The sequence below is a fragment of the Lepisosteus oculatus genome, chromosome 8 (genome assembly GCF_040954835.1).
Source record: "Lepisosteus oculatus isolate fLepOcu1 chromosome 8, fLepOcu1.hap2, whole genome shotgun sequence".
In the NCBI taxonomy this organism is placed as follows: domain Eukaryota; kingdom Metazoa; phylum Chordata; class Actinopteri; order Semionotiformes; family Lepisosteidae; genus Lepisosteus; species Lepisosteus oculatus.
The window spans coordinates 37191849-37208775 of record NC_090703.1 but is presented as its reverse complement, the minus strand read 5'-3'; the positions used below and the strand labels follow the sequence as shown (position 1 = coordinate 37208775).

At 40.6% G+C, this 16927-nt stretch overlaps 1 protein-coding gene across 1 annotated transcript; it reads left to right on the top strand.

Moving 5' to 3' along the window:
• The first annotated feature begins 957 nt into the window (after positions 1–957).
• On the top strand, positions 958–16869 carry uprt (uracil phosphoribosyltransferase (FUR1) homolog (S. cerevisiae)). The gene is made up of 7 exons (XM_006632608.3): positions 958–1628; positions 5491–5533; positions 6483–6552; positions 7524–7586; positions 9557–9718; positions 13826–13924; positions 16001–16869. Exons 1-7 carry the CDS (start codon positions 1324–1326, stop codon positions 16105–16107), a joined length of 849 nt encoding a protein of 282 aa, XP_006632671.1. The 5' UTR covers positions 958–1323; the 3' UTR covers positions 16108–16869.
• The last annotated feature ends 58 nt before the right edge of the window (positions 16870–16927 follow it).

Here is a 16927-nt window from a genome sequence, read left to right as displayed (position 1 = left end):
TTGCTGCTGGAAGAGGTTAGTGAGGCCAGCAGTGGGCACTCACCCTGCAGTCCATGTGGGTTCTAATGACGGGGACACTATACTGTAAACAAGTGCCATCCTTCGGATGAGACGTAAAACCGAGGTCCTGACTCTCTGTGGTCATTAAAAATCCCAGGGTGTTTCTCGAGAAGAGTGTAACCCCGGTGTCCTGGCCAAATTTCCCAGTGGCCCTTTCCAATCATGGCCTCCTAATAATCCCCCTCTATGAATTGGCTACATTACTCTGCTCTCCTCCCCACTGAGAGCTGATGTGTGGTGAGCGTTCTGGCGCACTATGGCTGCCGTTGCATCATCCAGGTGGATGCTGCACATTGGTGGTGGTGGAGGGGAGTCCCCATTACCTGCAATGCGTTTGAGTGGAGTGTCCAGAAAAGCGCTATATACTGTAAGTGTAAGCAATTATTATTACCTTACAGATAGAATTCGAAGTGTCTGTATAGTCTGTAATAAACTGGGTTTTAAAAAAATCGGAACTGGAAGTCAACAAGAACACACTATACACTTATATATACTTAAAACAATAAGAATAATACAAAAAAGTTAAATGATCAAACATGGTTATGACAGGACAATAAACGACACTAGTTTAAAGCATGAACATGACTACATGTAATCTGACAATAATCTGACAAATCTATCTTTAAATTAAACATCTTTTATTCCCAATAACCCGGACAGTTTGTTGCATTCATCCTTTATGGAGTGGAATGTAACTTACTTTACTAAGTGATGTCGCCATTTCTGGAGACTGTAACATCACGTGTAAAACGACTCTTTGCACAAAGGCATGTTTAGGCGACACTCAACGAGGGCAGGACTGTCAATGCAATCGACAGGAAGACAGAGCCAGCTCATTCCAGCGCGATCGATGCGGTGTTACAGTTGGGGGTTTTAACGTAGCTTGTGGTATTCATGCATATCTATTGGAATAGTGCTGGGTTAAAAGTGAAATATTGCACTGTACTATCCTGTGTTTAAACGCACGTACAGCACTCCTCTTTTTTAAAGAGCGACTTATTTTATTCTATATATTACCGAAACCGGGTTTCCCGTGATTGACTGGAGTCCTAGCCACTCAGAGAGTATTCTACACAGTGATCGCATATCCTGTTACAGCCTGTACTGCTCTCTAGCTACGCGCTGGCCGCCGCATTGATGTCACCGAGACCTCTTCAATGGCTGCGGGGACACGTTGTTTTATTTGTTGCTATTTGTCTTTTTTATTGAAAGCCAAGACCCAGTAGCACGGCTACACAACAGACGGGCACTAGTTCCTGTTCTATGGAAACCTGTACTGACATCAGCATTGCCACGGAGAAGATAATGCCTTGCCATAACCAGCAGCTGAGTAGCACTGCTAACCAAGAGAACGCTGTGATAAGCAGCACGAAGCAGGTCAGGTTTGCTAGCAGTAACGGCAGCTCCGGCAGTAGCGACTCGCCTGTGTGTAATACAGAGGCTGAGGAAGTCCCTGACCCCTGTCAGACGGATATCAGCGGTGAAGCACTTCGGCAGATCGGGCCGCAGTTGAAACTTCTACCTCTAAATGATCAAATCCGAGAATTACAGACCATCATTAGGGATAAGTGAGTATTCTAAATCAGAGAATTACAGACCATCATTAGGGATAAGTGAGTATTCTAGGATGTGCTTTCGGTCTGATTCTCTTATCTTGACGCGATTGTTAACGTCACTGGTCGGCCGGACGGTAGCAGGGTGAGCAGGACTCAAACCAGTGCATTACAGTTGAGACAGGAGGTAACCAGGATGCGAGGATGGGTTATGTGGTTTTTGTTCAGGTAGACCGTCCTGTAGGAACCTGTGAATTTAAAGAATAACCTTAAACTCTAATAACATTTTCGATGTCACCTCAAAGTCACGGTTAACAAAGTCACATGTATTAATGTACCACTAGAATCTAATGCCAATTCATTTTTTTTAATTGGTGATGTAGGATTCGATATTGTAATTTAATGTCCTTTTGTGTCTTTTGACAGCCTCGTTTGGTCTAATCTATAGCCGACGTCACCTGTATGACGCGCGCACACAGCTGTGTCCACCGCTGCTGGACGCGCTTGGCATACTGATACCACTGTATATCTTTCTGGGGCTGAAATGAAATCCACCGAGGAAATCATTTAACCCATTGTGAACAGAGTATGAAAGACTTTACAAGAGTTAAAATTATAAATGCACTACCGGCATCATTCCATTATAATAAGCGCCTTGATAACTGTTATGCCTACAGTATATCAGATGGTAGCTTGTACAGGATTCTGTAACTAGATTACTAACTTACAGAGATCTTTCAGATCATATCATCCCTAAATTCAATGCTCAGTTCTTTTCCTCCTTTGGTCACCAGTAAACGTATTGTTTTATAAAGGAGCTAGAACAATGTACGTACAAAGTCATTCTCACCTCCCATAATTAGATCACATCCCGAATTTCACATATTAATAGCCACTGCCTAAGATCACATAGCACAAACATTTTGGCAGTTCTGATACATAAACTGTTTTTTGTGTTTTGCCCATGAGCCTTGCATTGCCTTTCTTTCTATAAAGAATGGGCACTGTGTAAATGGTAGCTGAGTGAATCTCTCATTTTGGCCAGAGTTTGGGCATCAATAACATGTCTGGGAAGTCTGTTCCAGACACTCCTTGAGTAAAGAAGTGTTTTCTATTCTCCATCCTATATTCTTCTTGGGTTTTCAATTGTGACCCTGTGTCCTTGTTTCATTACCTAGTGTGAAAAAATCCCCCATATTGAACCTACTGTATCTCTGCCTGTTAAGATTTTTGTGTACCTGGATCAAATTTCCTCTGTCTCCTCTGTTCTAAGACTGAAGAGATTTAACTCCCTCAACCTGCCCATTTACAACAGTTCCCTGAGAGCAGCATTAGTTGTTATTGTAGTTCAGGTGGGTAGCTGCGTCATCATGCATAGGCTGCAAAGGAACAAGTAATAGGTTTATTCCATGCTGAAAAAAAAGAAGAATAAACCTATTGTTGTTTCTCTTCTTTAACTTTACAAGGTTAAAATATATTTTCTGTGTTCTTTTCTATATATATATAAAAACACATAATTCATACATGCTGTGAATGAGAATTTGTTCTGAACGGGCTAATGAGGGTTAAAGTAATCATGGATTTTAAGGCTTGTTTCACGTCTCATAACTGAATTTAAATAAGTTTGATGAACTCCAGTCTTTTGGAAGCTGGAGTTTTGCTGGTTTTACAAAACCAGTTACAACGTCATCATAAGTTGATGTTAATTAAGATCAGAAGGGGAAACGAAACAAGAGGGCTCTGCAACTGGAGAAGTGGAGCTACCCACCCCTGCCTAGCTAAAGACTGGACCTATCAGTGGGATATAAATAAAGGAGTGTGGTGGGGAGGCATGAGCAGTCCAGATTGTGTAAGCTGTTCACAATGACAAGGCTTTCAGGATTTTAAACAGGCATGGCATAGTGGCACAAAGGTTAAAATTGCTGCCTCAGCACACTGGGGCCAGGGGTTCGATACACGGGGTGGTATCTTTGAGGAGTTAGTAGGTTCTCCCCGTGTTTGAGTGGGTTTCCTCTGAGTGCTCCAGTTTCCTCCAACAGTCCAAAGACATTGTGAGTGTTTGCTTGTTTATGTCCGTGATCCTGTATTGGATGAAGAGGTTAGAAAGTGGATGGATTTCAAACAATTGTGTAGCCATACAACTTCGAGGTCTGGTTTGACAATTGGCCCATCCAAGGAATTATTTAAAGAATGGCTGTAGACCCCCTTTAACACTTACAGCCCCACCTTTGATTTGGACAGGCTTGGATTTGGGTGGATGCATACAACATCTGCCTTTCCCAAGTTTCATTTGCTATAAAAAGGTTGTTTGACGTTCTCTGGAAAAGACGGTGAAAAAAGTTTTGGGATTAAAGAAATATAGATTTTACCATCAGAACATGATTCATCTAGCGGAAGACGTGCCTTTGGGAAAATTGAGATCCTGTGAGAATACATTATGGCAGCCTCAAAGCCTGATGGCCATAGTAGATGACAGATTTTACCTGTCAAAAGTAAGTGAAAAAGAATAGACATCCAATTATCTGTGGACTGTCATCTACATCCAATTGCATAAAACACACCAGAGAGAGGATCAGCTTCCAGATACTTGTCTGGAAACATTAATTGGAAGTAATTAATTAAGAATCTTTGCACCTAAGCGCAAATGGGTCATTTTTTCTAAATAGGGCAGCAGCATTAAAATGTTGCTTGTGCATACATTAGATCACTGTAATATTGATGCTGAAGCTACAATTCCTGTGCTTGTCATTTTTAGTTTTAGAGGCTTATAGATATACACTATTATTGGACTGCACAATTTTATGGTACAGCAGGAGTAGAAATGCTACTTAGTTGCCATCAAGAAAATCGGGCTTTGGCAGTTTCAGTTTACAATGAGCGCCTTAGTGTTTCAGAAGCTCTGTAACTCAGTTGTGCTACTGTACAGAAAGCAGTGTAATAGTTCATAAGGTATATTTAGAAATACCTCGGGACAAACCAGCATTCTCTTGACATTACCCAGCTTTCCTCTTACACTTTCATTCATTTAAAGCCTTGGTAGTATATACAGTACTTTACGAAAGGATCTCTATTTACCTCTTCCACTCCCACAACTACAATTGCAACAGGCTCAAGGCAGGATACACCCTAGATGAGATGCCAGTCCATCACAGTGCACACATAGATACAAGCACACACCTACTCACACCAGAGCAAATTTTAACTACCATTATGTTTTTGGACTGTGGGAAGAAACTAAAGCTCCTGAAGGAAACCCAGTTGGGATGGAACTTGGGGAGAACATTCAAACTCCACACAAATAATATGCCAGGAACGGATAAGCCTGATGAGCCTTGGGCTTCAATGCTTCAAGGCAGCAATGCTAACCAGTGCACTAGTGTGCCGATGTAAGATCTCTTACAAATTACAGACTACTGCTGTTTAATTATGTAATGAATCATAAATGCAGTAACAGGTAAAATACAGCTGCGACAGCAATGGATTAGTGACAGTACAATAAGGCTGGACATAAGGTATGCTGAAGAAGAGAGTTCAGCAGTCAAATGCTGGAAGAGTAACCTAGGCAGCAGGACATAGAAAGACAACAGGATTTGTAAGTGAGTGTGAAGATGTCAGTTATGAAAAGTCACTTGACAGTACGACAGAGGTGTTACAGTTGTGATCTTTACTGTTTGACGGTGTGGGAGGAGAATGAGCAGATGTGGCAGAAAGGGTTAGAGGTGGAATAGGGAGAGAGGGTAGATTGGAGACAGGAGGGGGCTGAGTGATGGAGATGCTGGACATAGAGATATCAGAGAAGGGGAAGTAACAAACAGTTTTAACAGGAGCAGCATGGGAGAAGTTGCTGTCTTCCAATATTTTTTTTGTTCCCTTATAGGACAACCAGCAGAGGGGATTTTGTATTTTGTGCTGATCGACTGGTAAGATAACAATCAGTATTTTCAAGTTCTTTCATGCGTTGTAATGGTTGTCATTTGCTTTGATTTGAATTAAAGCTGACAGCCTCTTGAAGCATTTCCTCCGAAGTCTTCATTTTGGTGGATGTCTGATAAGTAGCTTGTTGCTTACCTGGGCCTCTTTAAAAATCACACTCGCAAGGAAAAATTCCTCCAATTTCATCTTCTGCTAAACTAAGAGGAAAAGTGGCATCCACATGTCTGACAGGAAAGAAAAGTGGAAACTGGTCTAGACCCTGTCAGTGCCTGTCACACCCCCTTTGTTTTCCTTATCATATAGTCATCATGAGCAGTGAAGTGATAAGCAACCAAAACCAGCAGATTCCAAATGTCTATAAATTCCTGCAAACAGCTCTTGGCATGAGATCTTTTGGTTGTCTGTCTGATGTTCAATGGTAGATCTTCCCCAAAATACCACATAGCTATTAACCATACCACACCTGCTGTAATATTTATTGCTTGTTTTTTGTACCACAAGAAAATTGAATTGTTGTTTTAAATCTCTCATAAGAGCAAACTACAGAGTACATAACTTCTTATACAGAAATAGCTTGACCTATTTGAAATTTGAACTTACAATCAAAGGCAGTTCTACCTAACAGTGATTCTTCAATACTGAATGTAGTGTAATGTGCAGTACAGTACTTTACTAGGGTGAGTTAATTGAAAACAACAACAACAAAAAATATCCCTTGTTTAAAGAAGCAGGAGAATGGATATCTTCCACAACATAGGAGGTTTTAATTAGGGGAGGAAGAAGATGAAAGGTCAAAGTCTGGGTACAGATATGGTTGCAGTGATGTCATGAGAATATTTTAATAGGTTAAGCACCCCAAACTCTGTTAGTTGCATCTGCCCTGCCTCATCACCCTTTTCTTTTACTAGAGTGTTGAAACTGTTTCTTGTCCTACAGATCAGGCTAGTAGTGGAAGAAGGACTCAATCAGCTGCCCTACACTGAGTGCACAGTTACTACCCCAACAGGTGAGACAGCACGAAATCGTCCCCACTCACCCTACAGTGTGGGCACAGTCACTACCCCCACAGGTGAGAGAGCACACAATCAACTTCACTCACCCTACAGTGTGGGCACAGTCACTACCCCCACAGGTGAGAGAGCACACAATCAACTTCACTCACCCTACAGTGTGGGCACAGTCACTACCCCCACAGGTGAGAGAGCACACAATCAACTTCACTCACCCTACAGTGTGGGCACAGTCACTACCCCCACAGGTGAGAGAGCACACAATCAACTTCACTCACCCTACAGTGTGGGCAGAGTCACTACACCCACAGGTGAGAGAGCATACAATCAACATCACTCACCCTACAGTGTGGGCACAGTCAATACACCCACAGGTGAGAGAGCATACAATCAACCCCACTCACCATACACTGTGGGCACAGTCACTACCCCCGCAGATGAGAGAGCACACAATCAACTTCTCTCATCGTACACTATGGGCACAGTCACTACCTCTACAGGTGAGACAGCACACTATCAACCCCACTCACCCTACACTTTGGGTACAATCACTTCGCTCATTTTTGGGTGTATATCAAATTCTGTTTATTGAGCCAGTGATGCAGGATTAGGATTAGGTTTCTACAGTAAAAAAATGGAATTGTTTTTACTAAACCTGTCGCACCTGTGGTGGAAAGCAGTTTCTCAATGCAATTTTTAGATGGTGAAGTGAATCATACAGTAGATGTAAATGTTCATGGCTAATGTGCTCACACAAGGTCTCTTCAGACATGCATTCAGAAAGCACCCTCTAACCATATTTTCGCATGAGAGGAGTTTACCATACCCTTGTGATTGATTTGGTTTGATAATATTCATGTTGCTGAAAAAATAAGTGGATTGCCTGACTTGCCCAGGATGGTGAGTGGTGAGGCTGAACATTAGACTCCAGCACCTCAGTTCACAGTCATCCTTTCTCTTTCCTTAGGGCACAAGTATGACGGGGTCAAGTTTGAAAAGGGCAACTGTGGCGTCAGTATCATGAGAAGCGGTAAGATTTTAGTCAACTAGAACCTAAAGGGAAAAGAGCACTGCAAGCTGATAGCCTATATTCTGTCTGGTCTTGTCAGTGATTGGTGTTTATTCATCCAAGGTCAGCTGGAAACCAAATTAGTCCGACCTGCTTTCTCATCTAGTATAATCTTGATGCAATATTATAGAGATGGAAATAAGGTGATCCCGTGATCTTTTGGGGATTTTAACATTCTGCGGGTCTTCATCAATGTCATTTTAGCGCCTAATTTTAATGAAAAAAAATCACCATAATTAATGTTCAGCCGCCAAAAAAACTTTGGTAAATTCTAAACATCAGTCATTTTGAGGGTATCTGAGCTGAAAGAAAAATTTCTGGGTTTCTGGAACGCAGGTATTGGTCTTGAGTAATCTGATCTGGCTCATCCCTTCTCTGTCTTTGTCTTTAATACTGCAATTGTGGGCAATTAACATAAAGAAAAAGGCCATTTTGTGACAAAATAGGGACAGTTTTTTTAGCAATAGTGGAAGATTTTAGATTTTGTCTAAGCCCATTTTTTTGCTCCTATGTTGAGTTTGTAGCTCAATGCCCAAAGCAACATTTTTCTCAATTTTATAGTTCCTGCACTGACAAACCGAGAGAAACTTAACCACAAATAGACTTTTTGGCAACTCCTATATTTCCTAAATATCTCATATGAATGAGAAATGTATAAGGAAGACTTGTGAGGGGTGTCTTGAGTATTTCATCCAGTACAGGTTTTAGCACACGGTGAAACTTTGACTCTGTAACCTAGAGATCTCATCTATTTCATTCATTTGCTAAATTTGAGATTCCTTAAGTGCCACTCTCTAATGTTACCTTCATCAAACTGGTAGCATAAACATAAAAATAGTTCTTCATTCCAAATTTTAAGAAAGAAAAGGGACAAAAAGGTTTGTCTCTCACAGTTCAGTACATGTAAATGACAGAGCTACTGTATAGTATCTGCAGTCTGCGGCTACAGATGTGGGAAACCTAATCTTGAATATCTTGCCTTTTTCTTGGTTACTTAAGTATGGTTTGAAGTGAGAATTAATGTTGCTGCATCTTTGTCTTGTTACAGCCACTGTTGAATTCATCCTTTTTAAGACCTACCATGCTATTAGAGGATAGAAAACCAATTATATCAATTTGTACTTAATGAATACAGAACTTAAAATATTAATTCAGAAAAGGAGAAATCTCCTTCAAAGTGTTTAGTTACTAAGTGAGAGCTATAATAAACACATGACACAAAAACTGCCTCTCCATTAAAAGTAACATCAGAGGTATAAGATCAGATAATTGTTAGTGTATTTGTAATACATATCTGACTCTATAAAGTGGTTATTAGTGCAAATAACTGCATTTGCGCCTTCCCAAAAAGGATCCCAGAGCATTTACTAGTAATTATAACAATTATCTTCCATTCCAAATCAATTCTAAAGGAACCCAAGGCGCTTCTCAGGCAGAAAGGGACATATTTTGTCCACCAGTAAAATTGCTGTCCCCTCTCAGAGGTATATGGCAGCCATTTTGTGAAGTTGTTCAAAGCAAAGCCAATAAGGTAGAGATGTTAGGAATTACTTGAATTAAACTACAGTGGGAAATTTCATTAGACCTGGAACCAAGAATTGGTTCATTTTCATGTGTACTCTTTCAAACGGTGACATTAATTCTTACATAACTACAAGCTATTAGGATACTGGCTTAGCATGTCAATTAAGAGAGAGTGCCTTATACAGCATAATGGACAAAAGACCAATTGACTGATCCACTCCAGCAACTGTCTGATTTTTTTCAGAAAAAATTCAAACACTGGTTTCGCTTTGCTACCAGGTTTAAAGGTGACCTTTGAAATTTGCAGGGCTGGCAAAGGCAGAACACTGGTTGATCAGTTTCCCTCTTACAGGACAGATTTTGAAGGCTGTGAGGCTCGAGCTTTGGTTGTTACTGTATGATTTCAGGTGAAGCGATGGAACAGGGACTGCGAGACTGCTGCAGATCCATCCGTATCGGCAAGATCCTCATTCAGAGTGACGAGGAAACCCAAAAAGCCAAAGTTTACTATGCCAAGTTCCCCCCGGACATTTACAGGAGGAAGGTCCTGCTCATGTACCCTATACTGAGTAAGTATCACCCACAGCTAGAGCTTTAAGCAGAGCCTATACTGTGCAGAGCTATAGGGATACAGAGAAAAGTGGGAATGTCTGGACTATCACTCACCAACCCTTCATGCAAAAATGCCAAAATCTCCTATGTATCATCATCCTGCACGCGCTAGGGACAAAACCTAAAACTTTGAATTCATGTCTTAATTTGTGCTGGTTTTCTGAGGTTAAGAGTTAAACTTGAGAATCTTATCAAGCATAAAATGAGTAAAAAGTGACTTGGGAATTTCATTTGTTAATGATTCCAGCAGAAAGAAAATAGCAATTACTATTGTAATAGCCATCTTTGAGTACAACAAGATCCATCTTGAGTGTCCCTGGAGACAGGCTTAGCGAGAGCGAATAAGCTTGTGTTAGGGACGTGAGAAGGGACAGAACAATGTAATAGGAGTTGTCAGACCCAAATAGGGGACAATATGAGACATGATTCCACTCAAAGGATTGGGACACTGATTTTAGAATACAAGATATGACCATCTGGACATAGAAACAGCATAGGAACTGATTCCTGTTATAAGTAATTAGAATTTCATATGAATAGCGAATGTGCTTGAAATATACGAGCAGTGAACTGGGGCTCACTCATTGGTTATCAAGAGGGGGTGTGGCTCAAGGCTACTTGGGCTCGCTCTGGGGCAGCCTGGTCCTGTTTACTTTAAGATCCAACTTTTGCTTTCATTTCATGTTTTTCTGAGTGTTAATAGCCCTTAAAATGCCTAAGAAAAGGAAAAAAGTTATGAATGTCAAGTACAGAATGTACTGTGTATAAGCTGTTAAGTGTACAAATACTGTTATGGCTATATGACTCACTTTGTGGAAAAAGGGATTCATACTCTTATAGCTTCATTCAGATTGCTGGAATAAAGGCACAGCCACTTAAATGGGTGTAGTCCAGTGATCACCTAAGTCAAAACCCTGCTAATCAGGATGATTTGCATCATGAGGGTGTTTGGCAATGACAGATCTCATCTGAGATCAACGTTTTGACTTCTTTGTCCTTGTTACCTTGCTTTTTTATCAAAGTAATGAAAGACTAACCACTGGCTTGTTTATTCGCATGAAGATTAACAGTTAAAAATTACTTTCCATACATTTTCCATTGAATAAAATGTTTGTACATGGTTTCACATGACACTTTTCCCTCCTCTGTGTGAACAGCCAGGTATATTTTCATTAGATTCATCACATTGACCTTAGCAGCTCATTTAACGACTTTCAGCATCATTAAGTCAGGCACATAATTACAGCAATCTCGGGAAATTATACAGATCATGTTGGTTGGCCATTAAGGTGATGAATATTTAAATAAAGGACATTTGGACTATAACATTTGAATAAAAGCCATTTGGAAAATAACACTAACAGCAAAATTTTATTCTAGTGTTTTAGCCCATAACCTGTTTTTCTTTTTTCCAAAAGAATTTTGTTTACTTTTAAACTTAACCAAATAACCATTTTAAAAATTTGCTACAAGAACTGAATTTTCTCCTCAGAGACTTTATGCGGTTTCTAAGTCTCAGTCTTGCTGATTAAATGCTGAATTTCCAAAATATATCTGATTATAAGAGTAGAGTAGCAGATACTGTAACACGTCATATAAGATATTAATTCTAAAGTTTAACATGCAGTTGACAGACAATTTTCTTATGATTCAATGAACAGAACAATAGTACTTACATGTGTATAAGTGTGATATTTCTTCTCAGAGATTGTTTCCCTGTAGCTTTTAAAAACGGTAAGTAAATGGTGAAAATCTGACTTTTAATTCAATGCTGGAAGTGTTCAGGCGGGGTCAGTGACTTGGGAGAATATCATGATTAATTACCTGCCTTGTGGTGGTAAAATAAATTACATATTGGAGTGGGTAATTTTAATTGAAAAGGTCCCTGATGCATCTGACAGAATTTTATTCTCCTTCACTTTGCGTTGGACCAGAAATAAGAGATAAAACAAGATTTTATTGGCTACAGGTAGTGGACAAAAAAAAAGGAAACACCAAGCTACTATGGCCTGCAACTCACAACTGGCAACCCATTGAAGCTAAGCAGGTGTGAGCCTGGTCAGTACCTGGATGCGAAACCTCCTGGGAAAAACTAAGGTTGCTGCTAGAAGAAGTGTTAGTGGGGCCAGTAGGGGGCGTTCACCCTACCGTCTGTGTGGGTCCTAATGCCCCAGTATAGTGACAGGGACACTATACTGTAAACAGGTGCCGTCCTTAGGATGAGATGTAAAACCGAGGTTCTGGCTCTCTGTGATCATTAAAAATCCCCGGATAAAGAGTAGGGGTGTTACCCCGGTGTCCTGGCCAAATTTCCCATTAGCCCTTACCAGTCGTGGCCTCCTAATAATCCCCATCTATGAATTGGCTTCGTTACTCTGTTCTCATTTCCGATGATAGCTGATGTGTGTTGAGCGTTGTGGCACACGATGGCTGCCGTTGCATCATCCAGGTGGATGCTGCACATTGGTGGTGGTGGAGGGGAGTCCACATTACCTGTGAAGCGCTTTGAGTGGAGTGTCCAGAAAAGCACTATATAAGTGTAAGCAATTATTAATTATTACTATTGCCACTACAAGTATCCGATATGGCCTGTATGTGCTGTGGCAGAGAGTCTTCCATTGTCTGGAATTCTGAATTGATGGATGTGTCACCTTTCTTTCACAAGAATGTCAGTCACCTCATGCCTTGTTGATGGAGGGGGGGAAATGTTGTCTCGGGCGTCATTCAAGCATATCTCATAAGTGTTCGATTGAGTTCTGATCTGGTGACTGAGTAGGCTGTGACATTTGGGTAACATTAAAGCCATGCTCTACAAACCACTGGGTGACCACATGTGCTTTGTGGGTGGGACGCACTCCCTGCAGGACTGACCAGCACTGACCTTGCCCTCAGAGAGAATTAGTTATCTAAACCATGCCAGGAAAATGGACCCCACAACATAACGGAACCATTAGAACCAGAAAAACTCCTTGGATTGGCACCACATATGCACTCATCCATGTGTCAAGAACACAGTGAAGGATGATTCATATAACCATATGACATTTCTTCACTGTTCAGTAATCCATTGTCTGTGCTCTTTGCACCACTACACTGCTAAATGTGCTTTGCTAGGTGTGAAAAGTGGTTTGTGCACTGTAACCAGTGTATATAACCACTGTAGCTAGGGTATCCTGTTCTGGAGTCCTCAGAAGACAGTTCTGATGCAACTGGCTGCTCATGCCAGAGATTGAACTTTTTCAGTTAGTAAGCTATTTTACCTTCCACTTTGAATTCATGCACATATATCACTATTCTTCAGTATGCCTAATGTTCTGCCTACTGTTGCCTTTTGCTGACAAATTCTTATCCTTGGATTTCCATGCTGACATCACTGACGAAACATCAGTAGATTGAGCTGTCTTGGTCACCAAAACTCCTGCCAATATCCCCTCTTTGAATGTCACTGAGGTCTCTTCTTGCAGACATACTTACCTAATTATAGACAAACAGGTCTGTCCTGCATTTGTATATATGACCCCTACTGCATTTGTATATATGAGCCCTTGTTTTCAGTATACTGTTTTGTCCATCACCAGCACTTGCTACTTAAATCCAGATGCTGCTATACAACCCTACTGTATAAGTTTTTATATATATATACTGTATACGTAAATGCTAGCATGTCAGTCATTTAGCTGGCATATTTATTCTGAGGATGTTAAAAGCCAAACTGGGAGGACATAAAGGTAAAGGATATCAATAAAGTTTCTTTTAGATTTTCAGATGACCTCCGATAAAATTCAAAGTTCAAAGTTCTTGAAATGAAAGCTGCAGTATACCGTATCAAGATGATATATCAGTATGGGTCAGCAACATAAGTGTGCAAAAGGACAGGACAAAAAAAGGTGTCACATCACAGAGGCCTGATGGAATACAACTGTACTAGGCTGGGATCTCTTCCTTATTGTTATCAAAGACCTAGATATGTGGCCTTTGAATTACTAAGCAATCAGCTGAGTATGACAGGCCAAATGGCCTAAATCTTATTTGTAAACTTGATGTTTTCTTTCACTCCACTGCAGGTACAGGCAACACAGTGATTGAGGCTGTCAAAGTACTGATTGAGCATGGCCTGCAGCCTAAACACATCATACTGCTCAGTCTGTTCTCTACACCTCATGGTACGTAACTATAGATCTGATTTTGCCAATCTTTTTAATGTCCTCTAAGAATCTGCTTGAAAGTTGTTTTTTTATAATTAGGCATAAATCTTGTATCCCTATTTTTTCACAAAACAATCTTTTTAGGTATATTTAATAGGTGTTTTGTTTTTGATATTCTCTAAAGATTTCTTTTACTCCCCAGAACATTTCAATAGAAATCCCACTACGCTTATGATAAAATCTTCAGGGACTCAGTATGTTTAAAGGCTGCTCACAGCAAAAAGAACTTAATTTGTTGCATTACAATATGATGTGACAATGCCTGCACAAATGCCACCACAGTTACAATACCCCCAGTCTGTTACGTTAGTTTTTGTGTTTAAGTGGTCTTTCATCTTTCAGACCCCCTCTTGGATTTTATTTCTCTCCTAGTGTTCCCCTCTCAGGGTGACCTGCACAGATTTCATCTGTCTGCTTGTTTTTCCTATCTTTTACAACCAACTCATGACCCATTACACTTATTCTGGTCTTCTCACTACCTCTTTCCCATCTTCTTTAATTACCAGGCATGAGAGAATTCATATTTTCTCCATTCACACCCAATTCTTAATCTTCACTACACCAGTCACTACTCACTAACAGCTTCACCAGTCACTAACACCATTGGGCACTAGAATATTCAAGTAGACACTAAATGTCACCCAGACGGGAAATCATTGTTATTAAAATCACTCCAGCTCAATTTCTTGCTCTTCTGCCTCATTAAGCACCAGATCTTACTAACAACCTGTAACTCTTATCATAACTAACTATCCAGTCTGATCCTGTTTGGCCAGGGATGCCTTTCTGTAACCAACACTTGTATTCCTGACACAGCTGCAGCTGGCTTGCTGTGTTCGCCCTCTCACTTCTCACACTCTGAAAAGTCTGTCTGCTGAATGGCAAGGCCCAAGGAGTACTCTGGACTCAGCATGTGCTATCTCATCTCTTTCATCTACGGGGAGAAAATACGCTGCTACCTTGCCAAGCACTGCCCTGTTCCTCCAGGTGCTAATGCCTTCAGTCAGCCATGCCAACTCTACTCCATAGCTGTGAATTTCATTCCCATTAAACAACACTCTCCTCTGCAACTCTCACTCTTACTCCTTCCAGACTGAAACCCATTTCCTCCTAACTGGTCATATAAGCCTCTTAATTAGCTGTGAGATGTGACTCCTAGTGAACTGACTCCGCAAAGAGCCTAAGCTGACAGCTCCTTCCCCTCATGTGGGATTTGCTTCCCTTTTAGTGCTGATTACTCAATCAGAACAGGTGTGGCTCATTCCAGTTTTTTCCCAGTAAAGGTGGTTTTCTCTCAAAGTTACCTCTCACTTCCTCACAGATGTATAAAAAAATGGAAGGAGCTTTATTTAAACCTCTGCCCACAGTTGCAGCCAATGTGCTTCTCCAGTAAAAGTACCTGTGTAGCAGGGCTCAGTGCACTGAGGAGGTTATGTCACCCTCTTCTGAAGTCTTGGCAGTGTGAAACTCTCCTGCAGCAGAGGACCCAGGGTTTTGGTGTGAGTTATCTGCTGTCTAGGCAGTGGGGCTGTCTGTGCTGGGAGCCTACGACAAGCCGGGATAGAATCCCACTACAAGCTGCATTTGTCACTGTACATCCTGTACCCACGCCTGTGCCAATCTGAGTTTGGGCTTGTCTGCTAGCACCACAGTTGTCTTAAGCTTCAGCCCCCAGTTGGGTCACTTGGCTCTTTCCAACACCTGCAAAGTTGTGCTGTTGTTAATATTTGTGGTACATCTGTCCTGTCATTGAGGCTGTAGCTCTCCACTTGGTTCCGAGGCAGACGGAGTGCCAAGTTATACGTTGTATTTGACACCTAAACCATATTTATCTGTCCTGAGGGACTATGAGAGTTATTGCAGTTAGCTGTGCTGATTAAGAAATTCTGATTGGGATGGAGGATGTTCAAAAAAAATAATCAAATCTAAATTTCCAACAAAAGACAGACTATCACTGCAACTAAGCACAGCACTTCTATGTTGTAACCCAGCAAAACGGTCACAAGGTTAACATTTTTATCTTCTGTTGCACAGGTGCAAAGTCAATCATCCAGGAGTTTCCAGACATCACAATCCTCACCACTGAGGTGCACCCTGTGGCTCCCACGCATTTTGGACAGAAATATTTTGGGACAGATTAATAAGTGATGCCTTCTAGAAATGCACATGCCACTATAACTCTGTTGACTGTCTGCTTTTCTTTTTGTATTATTTTATTGTCCTTAAAATCCGTTTTTTTTAACTTGATTTGGCATTTCCTTGGATTTGCTTTTTATGACTTACCCTCTCATATTTACTCTGGAACAACGTTAAGCATTTCTCATAAGCACATTCCATACAAGTGTTCAGGAAATGGTGTGCTTTGGTGGACTGCTGCATACTGTGTGCTCTGATCTTATTTATTTCTTTCGGTAGTCTTATATAGTTGATTGCGACAGATTAAAAAGTTTATTTATAGCTCTCCGCTACTTTACTTCAATCTCTTATCATAACCAAGTTTAAATAAACAAAGTTTAAAATCATGCCAGCCATGAAGACTATACTGTCTTTCAAAAGATAACCTCTGCTGCATTCTTGGTGTTTCCTTTTGACGGGCTCCTAGATAATTTTATCTTGATTAATTGCTATTATGTGTTAATGCAGGCAAAGACAACAGCAGAGCAAGTTTATATGTTCTGCTAGGAAACATGGCTTTAATAAAACAAAAACATTTTATTTGTACAAAGATATCCTGGCATACAAAATAAAGAGTTGGTACAAAATAAAGAATTGATAGTTGGTAGGAAGAACTAATTTGATAATGATAAGAGGCAACCTTTAGAATACGATTGGGGACACAGCAGTTGTGAGTTCATTTGTGTGTCATTTGCTGTTGTATGGAATTAAAACTGTAATGAACACGTTCTATGTATGGATGTTGTTGGGATTAATTACAAAGCACGGATAGCACAGAGAATATTT